Source organism: Sinocyclocheilus anshuiensis, unplaced genomic scaffold (assembly GCF_001515605.1).
Source record: "Sinocyclocheilus anshuiensis isolate Anshui unplaced genomic scaffold, SAMN03320099.WGS_v1.1 scaffold808, whole genome shotgun sequence".
Lineage (NCBI taxonomy): Eukaryota > Metazoa > Chordata > Actinopteri > Cypriniformes > Cyprinidae > Sinocyclocheilus > Sinocyclocheilus anshuiensis.
This window is the reverse complement of record NW_015555751.1, coordinates 96,522-107,448: the sequence shown is the minus strand read 5'-3', so window position 1 is coordinate 107,448 and position 10,927 is coordinate 96,522. Positions and strand designations below refer to the sequence as shown.

At 34.7% G+C, this 10,927-nt stretch overlaps 1 protein-coding gene across 8 annotated transcripts in view; it reads left to right on the top strand.

The window, feature by feature from the left end:
• Positions 1-10,927, top strand: part of LOC107673740 (microtubule-associated protein 2-like) — a 123,026-nt gene that overhangs the window by 110,205 nt on the left and 1,894 nt on the right. For all 8 annotated transcript variants that reach the window (XM_016467497.1, XM_016467501.1, XM_016467500.1 and 5 more), the window contains one exon: positions 10,242-10,323. In XM_016467497.1, coding sequence (XP_016322983.1) covers positions 10,242-10,323 — 82 coding nt within the window. The remainder of the gene's footprint in view (positions 1-10,241; positions 10,324-10,927) is intronic.

Here is a 10,927-nt window from a genome sequence, read left to right as displayed (position 1 = left end):
TGAAACGCGTCGATTTTTACAAAGCTCATCGGTCTGAAAAGCGAGGTGTGCTGTAATTGGCCAGCTATCCAGTGCGTTGTGATTGGTTGTGAGGCCGGGCTAGAGTGAGCAGAGGCGGTGGGGTCGAGAACGGTGCGCCCAGTGGATTTGACGAAGGAGCGGCAACCACATGTGACGACCCCGGGCTGGACTCCGCTTCGTCCACGGTGAAAGCCGATCCGGCGATCCACAGCACTAAGTTGATGTATTCCCTCAGCACCGATCAGCTCTAGGCATGACGAAGCGGATATCATCCTCTTTTGGAAGACCAAACAAAGTAGTTTCGCTTTCACAATGAAGCACACAGCGTCTTCACGACATGGTGGCAGCGGCAACAATACTACAGTGAGAATAAAAGTTACGCCTTCTTTCTTTGCGTGAACATTTGGGCGGCGTTATGCAAATCTTCCCACATAGTGAGGTAGATATGTGGGGGCGTGTTAGAACGAGCCGTTTTAGGTAGGCGTGGTTAACTCTTAACTTTTATAAAGAATATCTCTTTGGATTTGAGAATTTAGTCTTTGCAACTTTACAGATCTTCTTTATGCACCAAGAGCTTGTAACACTCCAAAGAGAAAGGAAAAATTGAAATTGCATCATATGACCCCTTTAAAGTCTTTTCCCCCCAGTGAAGCCCATTTATAATGTTAGTGGAGTTTTTTTTTCATCAAAATATTTTTTATGCATAATTAAGTTATGTTTACTTAATACAGTGTATAAGATTTTGATTTCATGTTGAATTTAAAAGTTAAAAGTACATTAGTAAAGAAAAGCTAATTCCATTCCAAATTAATTCTAAAGGTCAAATAAATTCTAAAGGTCAGAGAGTGAATAGATAAAATAATGTTAGTAATGTTTATAATAATGTTAGTTTTTTTTCCCGTCATAATCCAAAAAAAAAATGTAGATTGTGTGTGACCCCTTGTAAGCAATGACTAAAAATACTAAAAGGCAACTGTTCAATCATTATCACTTTTTAAGTTTGTTGCTAGTTTATCAAGTCCTTGTGAGTCCTGTAGATTTTACAGTGATGAATCATCTAGTGAAAATGGCATTGGAGTTCATTTTAGGGCACTCAGGACACCCTAAGGAGGGGCGTGTTGTATAACCTCTGCCACGGCCTGAATCTGTCTGGGACCAAATGCTCCCTCACCCTTGGATGACAGTGGATGTCTCCCCAGCATAGTCACTCAACAGAACAGATCTAAGAGACAGTGACATGAACCACAATCTCTCAGGGTTGAGTGACCGGGCATGTGGTGGCCACTGCCAGTCTGTGTTTGCCCAAGGGTGAGACTGGGTGAGGGTGCTGTGCCTGTCTGTGCCTTAATGACATAATATGTCTACTGAGGGCCACTGAAGCAGACAGGGACAGCCTGAAAACTCGAAAATCTAAAAACTCGGAAAGCATGTGCGTTTAATAATGTCAGAACGCTTCATTAGATTAATATTCTAAAATATCTAAAAGCTACATCAACTCTAAAGCTGTGTTATGTAGATATTTGCATCTGTTCTCTTTCAAACACATCTAAAATGTTTTTACTTTACAGATATACTTTACAGATATAATTAATAATGTGTACTTTATCATTTAATTCATAATTTTAAGAATGATTGTGATTTTGAGGTTGCATCATACCTTTTTTTTCTTTTCCCCCCATGGTGTTTTTCATCATAACAGATGTAATGATGATATTTATTTCATACAATAAATACCATTTTGACATTCCTGTTGAGATAATATCATACCTCATTTCTTAAAATTTAGTATATAAGACTTAAATTATTTAAATTATACTCAAAGAATTTAGTTTATAACCAGAAAAATAAAGAGTCTGTTGGTGCCTTGACGAGCATTGTCATTAAAATGTAATTTCAGTTATGTTTTATTTTATTTATTTTATTTGACTGGTCATAAAACTACACACTGTATTATTTTAAAATGTAAAGAGAGAAAAAAAGTTACTATTACTAAACTATTTTGCCACCAATTAGTGAGTCCTGCAGAGTAACATTCCCATTGAGATCATATAATATGAAGTCCATGAAGTTTTTTTTTCAAAATGTAGTTTTTTATGACCATATTTCACTTCCAACTTTCCGAGCCATAAAAATACATTTATTTGTCCTGCTGTGCCTTTAAGACTTTGAAAATATTGCTGCTAAAATATACATTCAAGACGAGCTTTTTTGGCAGCTTAGTTCCAATAAATGCCCTGAACTTTGGTGGAAATTTTGAGTTCTGTATGTTACAGTATGTTTTCATGTACAATGAACACAAAATATCTCAAAAGATTGAGATAAATTGGATTAATCATTATATGACCCATTTAACATATTCTCTGTGTTTGTGTATGTTTTATGGCACTTTTGATCACTCAAAGTTGAACCTACCTCATTTGTCATAGCTTGAAGAATGTATGTAGAGTCAAGAACTTTCATGACTCATGTATCTCTGGAGACTAAACACAGACGCTCGCTCTGGCTCCACTGCAGCTGTCTCTCTCTCCCCGAAGGGTCATCATCTGTGCTTTGTTCTCCATCAGCCCTTCTGCTGATATTATGTGCACCTCATTCAGGTTTGCAGACTCTCGGTAGACTGATATGTGTGTAAGGATGTGTGTTCAAGAGATTTCAGTAGCATTGACTACAGTTGTTCACTTTGACCTGCTTTCTGAACCAGCCCAGATCCTAATCCCTGTTCCCTCATAAATTAAATTAGAAAGCAGCTGAGGCCAGTTAAAAGCATGCTACTACAAAAGCTTTGTAGTGAGTGCACTGTTGAAGGCTTCTGTTCCACTGCAGTAACAGCTAAATGGATTGTGCATCAGATGATGTGTGAAACTTTCTCTGTAAATTGACTACAGCAGTATATATCATATCAGATATCATTGCTTGACTCGGGTGTCTGATAGACTGCAGTACAGTTAGCCTTTATAGACTATACTTCACACAGACTGATTCATAAAAATGATTTTCCTTGACCTCTTAGGTCCGATGAGCTTCTTCTATCAAAAGGCCCAATTATGCAATTAATGCACTATGAAAATAAATTCACTGTCCTTAAAGAAGAACGCCATTTCTCTTACACTGCCATTTAAATGTTTGGGATTAGTTAGTTAATGTTTTCTGCTTTGAATTTTATTCAAAATAGAAATCTTTTGTAACAATATACATATATACCATTCAAAAAGGGTCAGTACATTTGGGGTCAGTACATTTTTTTTTCTTTCTATTTTTGAAAGAAATGAATACCTTTATTCTGCATCTGCAACTGTTTCCATCATTAATGATAAATCATCATATTAGAAGGATTTCTGAAAGATCATGTGACGTGAGTAATGGCTGATGAAAATCAGCTTTGCATCACAGGAATACATTTTAATTTAAAGTACATAAACGTAATAATATTTCACAATATTACAGTTTTTTCTGTATTTTTGATCAAATAAATGCAGCCTTGATGAGCAGAAGAGTCTTCTTTCAATAACATTACAAATCTACTGATCACAAGCTTTTGAACGGCAATGCAAATTTAAATCATTAGCTGTAATTATCTATCTTTTATTTTGTTATTTTATTATTTTGTTTTATTTTATTTTATTGACTGGTCATACATTTACATATTATATTACATATTTACATAAATTACTTATTATGTTTACATATTCTATTTTCTTGATTTAAATTATGTATCTTTTTTATTTATTTGATTTAACCGGTCATGAATTTACTTTTTTATTATGTAATTTATTATGTTATATTGTTATATAAATGTGTGTGTGTATTGCTTAAAGTGATCTATTTTTATTTGTATTTATTTTATATTGATTATTTTTACTATTATTTAATTTGACTGGTATTGATTTACATACAGTATTATGTTAAAATGTAAAGAATAGTTGCTATTACTATTTTGTCACCAATTAGAGTCCTGCAGAGTGACTCACAAAATCCACATTTAATAGGACGATCTCTTGGCGATTCTTGAAAATGTTGCTAATCAGGACCCCAACAAGAAGTGAAGCTGACATTTGCAGGCGTTGGGACGAGGCTAGATCTTCTTTATGCACCAAGAGCTTGTAACACTCCAAAGAGAAAGGAAAAATTGAAATTGCATCATATGACCCCTTTAAAGTCTTTTCCCCCCAGTGAAGCCCATTTATAATGTTAGTGGAGTTTTTTTTTCATCAAAATATTTTTTATGCATAATTAAGTTATGTTTACTTAATACAGTGTATAAGATTTTGATTTCATGTTGAATTTAAAAGTTAAAAGTACATTAGTAAAGAAAAGCTAATTCCATTCCAAATTAATTCTAAAGGTCAAATAAATTCTAAAGGTCAGAGAGTGAATAGATAAAATAATGTTAGTAATGTTTATAATAATGTTAGTTTTTTTTCCCGTCATAATCCAAAAAAAAAATGTAGATTGTGTGTGACCCCTTGTAAGCAATGACTAAAAATACTAAAAGGCAACTGTTCAATCATTATCACTTTTTAAGTTTGTTGCTAGTTTATCAAGTCCTTGTGAGTCCTGTAGATTTTACAGTGATGAATCATCTAGTGAAAATGGCATTGGAGTTCATTTTAGGGCACTCAGGACACCCTAAGGAGGGGCGTGTTGTATAACCTCTGCCACGGCCTGAATCTGTCTGGGACCAAATGCTCCCTCACCCTTGGATGACAGTGGATGTCTCCCCAGCATAGTCACTCAACAGAACAGATCTAAGAGACAGTGACATGAACCACAATCTCTCAGGGTTGAGTGACCGGGCATGTGGTGGCCACTGCCAGTCTGTGTTTGCCCAAGGGTGAGACTGGGTGAGGGTGCTGTGCCTGTCTGTGCCTTAATGACATAATATGTCTACTGAGGGCCACTGAAGCAGACAGGGACAGCCTGAAAACTCGAAAATCTAAAAACTCGGAAAGCATGTGCGTTTAATAATGTCAGAACGCTTCATTAGATTAATATTCTAAAATATCTAAAAGCTACATCAACTCTAAAGCTGTGTTATGTAGATATTTGCATCTGTTCTCTTTCAAACACATCTAAAATGTTTTTACTTTACAGATATACTTTACAGATATAATTAATAATGTGTACTTTATCATTTAATTCATAATTTTAAGAATGATTGTGATTTTGAGGTTGCATCATACCTTTTTTTTCTTTTCCCCCCATGGTGTTTTTCATCATAACAGATGTAATGATGATATTTATTTCATACAATAAATACCATTTTGACATTCCTGTTGAGATAATATCATACCTCATTTCTTAAAATTTAGTATATAAGACTTAAATTATTTAAATTATACTCAAAGAATTTAGTTTATAACCAGAAAAATAAAGAGTCTGTTGGTGCCTTGACGAGCATTGTCATTAAAATGTAATTTCAGTTATGTTTTATTTTATTTATTTTATTTGACTGGTCATAAAACTACACACTGTATTATTTTAAAATGTAAAGAGAGAAAAAAAGTTACTATTACTAAACTATTTTGCCACCAATTAGTGAGTCCTGCAGAGTAACATTCCCATTGAGATCATATAATATGAAGTCCATGAAGTTTTTTTTTCAAAATGTAGTTTTTTATGACCATATTTCACTTCCAACTTTCCGAGCCATAAAAATACATTTATTTGTCCTGCTGTGCCTTTAAGACTTTGAAAATATTGCTGCTAAAATATACATTCAAGACGAGCTTTTTTGGCAGCTTAGTTCCAATAAATGCCCTGAACTTTGGTGGAAATTTTGAGTTCTGTATGTTACAGTATGTTTTCATGTACAATGAACACAAAATATCTCAAAAGATTGAGATAAATTGGATTAATCATTATATGACCCATTTAACATATTCTCTGTGTTTGTGTATGTTTTATGGCACTTTTGATCACTCAAAGTTGAACCTACCTCATTTGTCATAGCTTGAAGAATGTATGTAGAGTCAAGAACTTTCATGACTCATGTATCTCTGGAGACTAAACACAGACGCTCGCTCTGGCTCCACTGCAGCTGTCTCTCTCTCCCCGAAGGGTCATCATCTGTGCTTTGTTCTCCATCAGCCCTTCTGCTGATATTATGTGCACCTCATTCAGGTTTGCAGACTCTCGGTAGACTGATATGTGTGTAAGGATGTGTGTTCAAGAGATTTCAGTAGCATTGACTACAGTTGTTCACTTTGACCTGCTTTCTGAACCAGCCCAGATCCTAATCCCTGTTCCCTCATAAATTAAATTAGAAAGCAGCTGAGGCCAGTTAAAAGCATGCTACTACAAAAGCTTTGTAGTGAGTGCACTGTTGAAGGCTTCTGTTCCACTGCAGTAACAGCTAAATGGATTGTGCATCAGATGATGTGTGAAACTTTCTCTGTAAATTGACTACAGCAGTATATATCATATCAGATATCATTGCTTGACTCGGGTGTCTGATAGACTGCAGTACAGTTAGCCTTTATAGACTATACTTCACACAGACTGATTCATAAAAATGATTTTCCTTGACCTCTTAGGTCCGATGAGCTTCTTCTATCAAAAGGCCCAATTATGCAATTAATGCACTATGAAAATAAATTCACTGTCCTTAAAGAAGAACGCCATTTCTCTTACACTGCCATTTAAATGTTTGGGATTAGTTAGTTAATGTTTTCTGCTTTGAATTTTATTCAAAATAGAAATCTTTTGTAACAATATACATATATACCATTCAAAAAGGGTCAGTACATTTGGGGTCAGTACATTTTTTTTTCTTTCTATTTTTGAAAGAAATGAATACCTTTATTCTGCATCTGCAACTGTTTCCATCATTAATGATAAATCATCATATTAGAAGGATTTCTGAAAGATCATGTGACGTGAGTAATGGCTGATGAAAATCAGCTTTGCATCACAGGAATACATTTTAATTTAAAGTACATAAACGTAATAATATTTCACAATATTACAGTTTTTTCTGTATTTTTGATCAAATAAATGCAGCCTTGATGAGCAGAAGAGTCTTCTTTCAATAACATTACAAATCTACTGATCACAAGCTTTTGAACGGCAATGCAAATTTAAATCATTAGCTGTAATTATCTATCTTTTATTTTGTTATTTTATTATTTTGTTTTATTTTATTTTATTGACTGGTCATACATTTACATATTATATTACATATTTACATAAATTACTTATTATGTTTACATATTCTATTTTCTTGATTTAAATTATGTATCTTTTTTATTTATTTGATTTAACCGGTCATGAATTTACTTTTTTATTATGTAATTTATTATGTTATATTGTTATATAAATGTGTGTGTGTATTGCTTAAAGTGATCTATTTTTATTTGTATTTATTTTATATTGATTATTTTTACTATTATTTAATTTGACTGGTATTGATTTACATACAGTATTATGTTAAAATGTAAAGAATAGTTGCTATTACTATTTTGTCACCAATTAGAGTCCTGCAGAGTGACTCACAAAATCCACATTTAATAGGACGATCTCTTGGCGATTCTTGAAAATGTTGCTAATCAGGACCCCAACAAGAAGTGAAGCTGACATTTGCAGGCGTTGGGACGAGGCTGAGTTGGTTCTCTCCACTGCCGAATGGTAGTCGCCGCATTGTGTTGCTGCACATTTGCATAAAGTTGACCTCTGCTCAACTTTGTTGCTTCGTCAGTGCTTCACTTTTATCGACTGGGTATTGCTTGGTTGATTTTTGGCTGCAGGTGCTGTGAGCACATCGACAGTGGTGTCAGGTCCATCTTTGGTTGGAGTTATGGGTTGTCATCTAACTGACTTTGAATACTGATCTGTTTCACCAATGCACAGCTACCAGTTCTCTGTATATGCGTGTGCATGTAAGTGTGTGTGCTTCCATCTTCATTAAAAGAGCCACATATCTTTGTATTTTCTAGATTCAAATTTTAAACAAGAAGCTGGACTTCAGTCACGTACAGTCAAAGTGCGGATCCAACGATAATCTGAAGCATTCGCCCCATGGAGGCAATGTATGTACTGCTCCCTCTCTCCATATGTCTCTCTCTCCTTCTTTTCCAAAGCCAATAGACCTCCACGATTTTTGACCCTTTACTCTGTCCATTAGGATTAAATATGAACATTTTGCTTCCTTTCTGGATCTGAGGGTCCTAGACTTCCAACTTAGAAATGTTCCGGACTCATTTCTGCTGCACTGGATGCTCAAAGCTACAGATAGGACAAAATGCCTGCCGTGGCAGAATCAAACATCATATAGATGCGATCTTCAATAAACACACACATCAGATATAATATGAAAAACCTGTAAATGGGATAATATACAAAACTGAAGTCCCTTCTTGTTGTTCATCTTGTGAAAATATATACACCCCATATGTATATATTTGTAGACTGCAATGCAGGTGTTTTATGTTGACCTATCAACACTTGTGTGTCAACTGTATGGAAGTCATATCAAAACAAGACAACACATCATCAGCCCTTCTTTTCAATATTTCATGAAATATTGTGTATATTAGAAAAAAAGTGTTTATTTTTATATACTTACAGTTTTTCTCAACAGACTGTACCATGGAGTAGTTGCAGCAACCTTCATGGCTTCTCATTCTTGTTTTCTTTAGGTTTCAAGTTCTCCTGTATTATACTTATTGTTTTTTTTTTCCAAAACCTAGTGAGCTGCCTTGCTGTCTGCTGCCCACATAGGCAGCATCCTAACTGAGATGGAACCTAATTACTGTATGTCTATTATGTACACTGCAGTTTAACAGCTCGGGATCTCTAAGTTTATTAACCTTAATGTTTTGAAAGGAGTCTCTTTTATTCATTTATTGAAAATGCAGTTAAAACAGTAAATTTATGAAATGTTATTGCAATTTAAAAGAACTGTTCTCTATTTGAATATATTTTAAAGTGTCATTTATTCCTTTAATGGAAAATCTGATTTTTTTAACAGCGACTACTCCAGTCTTCAGAGTCACAACATTTAATTTTGATTTAATGTTTTAGTAGTAATTTTCAACATGTATGTTAATAATTGACATTTCTCTTACTTTGTCTGCTATCCCGGTTTTTATTTTTATTTTATTTTTTTTTACTAAGTATGTTGCAGTGAATTTATGGGATTGCTTTTGCTGCAAAGAATACAATTTGACCAAGGCAGCAGTATAATTATGCCTAAAAAATCCCAAAGGGCTATGCTGCTACATAGTCAGCTCACTAGGTTTTGCGAGTCGTAGTCTCTCTGTTGTTCTGATTGTGCATATTGCCAACAGAAATGTCTCGACCGGTGTTTTCTAAATGTCAGAGCTGGTATGTGCTGAGTCATGTCCGCACTTCAATCAGATTTGCTTTTTCTTCCCCTCGCAGCAGCAGTCAGTCACTGTGAGTGACTATTACAACAAAGCTATAATGACCACAAGGTGTAGAGCATGACGCTAGCAACGCCAAGGTCATGGGTTTGGTTTCCAGAAAACATTACTTGCGCTGTCTATTTAGTTTAGGTATAAGTATTTGATGAGGGCTAGATCACTTTTGTGACAGAAATGAAAGACTCCTATCAACATTCATCAAGCTCCTCAGTAAGAACAGTTATTATTCTGAAATAACTGAAGTTTGACTTAGTTTTTGTCCAAATGCACCAGAATCTGAATCAGAACCCACTGCAATGTTAACTTCGCCATGAATTTCTAAACAGCTGAATGTCTGTCATTTGATTCAGTGATCTGATGCTGGATTTGTGATATTCATTGCACTTATTGGTTTTCTTAATGTTGTGGCATCTTCAGCATATGGATCAGTTCTGCTTGATTTGCAGCTCAGTTAACCATTTTTATGCATTTAGCAGCGTAGTTCTCTGTGCCTTTTAACTGTTTAACTAATCAGTTATTGCTCAGTACACACACACACACATACATATATATATGTGTGTGTGTCTCTGTGTGTGTCTGTGTGTGTGTGAGAGACCCTGGACCACAAAACCATTCTTAAGTCGCTTGGGTATATTTTTAGCAATAGCCAAAACAAATTGTAGTCTATGGGTCAAAATTATCGATTTTTCTTTTATGCCAAAAATCACTAGGTTATTAAGTAAACATCATGTTCCATGAAGATATTTGGTCAAAACTTAATTATTGCAGCATCATATGGGAAGAATATATCCAGTTTTTGTTTTATGTTTTGTTCTCAACCTCTGGTGTTTCTTCTCACAGGTTCAAATTCAGTCTAAGAAGATTGATCTTAGTCATGTGACTTCCAAGTGTGGATCATTGGACAACATCCGCCACAGGCCAGGTGAGCATGCTAATGAGTTCTGGAAATATTGACCACTGACCGGAAATTTGCAGTGTCATGCAGATTGCTTTTAAAGCATGGAACGCCTGAGCTAGACTATTGGATGATACAACAGTGCCATCTTGTGGTTTTTAAATTGTTAATGTCATCCTTTGCCAAATCCATTTCAAGTGATTCGGCCATTACAGATGATCCTTTATGCAAAATTTACAAAATGTGAAATTTTCTGCAGTAAGAATCTTGCGAGAATTTTTTTTTTTTTTTTTTTTTTTTCCATTTTGATAAGTAGTAAAGAAAACGCTAAATCTTAGAGCACCTGTTATTCCCAGGCGGTCTCCCAGTGTCTCTGGTTGTGTCTGTGTGTGTGTGAGAGACCCTGGACCACAAAACCATTCTTAAGTCGCTTGGGTATATTTTTAGCAATAGCCAAAACAAATTGTAGTCTATGGGTCAAAATTATCGATTTTTCTTTTATGCCAAAAATCACTAGGTTATTAAGTAAACATCATGTTCCATGAAGATATTTGGTCAAAACTTAATTTTTGATTAGTAATATGCATTGCTAAGACTTCATTTGGACAACTTTAAAGGCGATTTTCTCAGT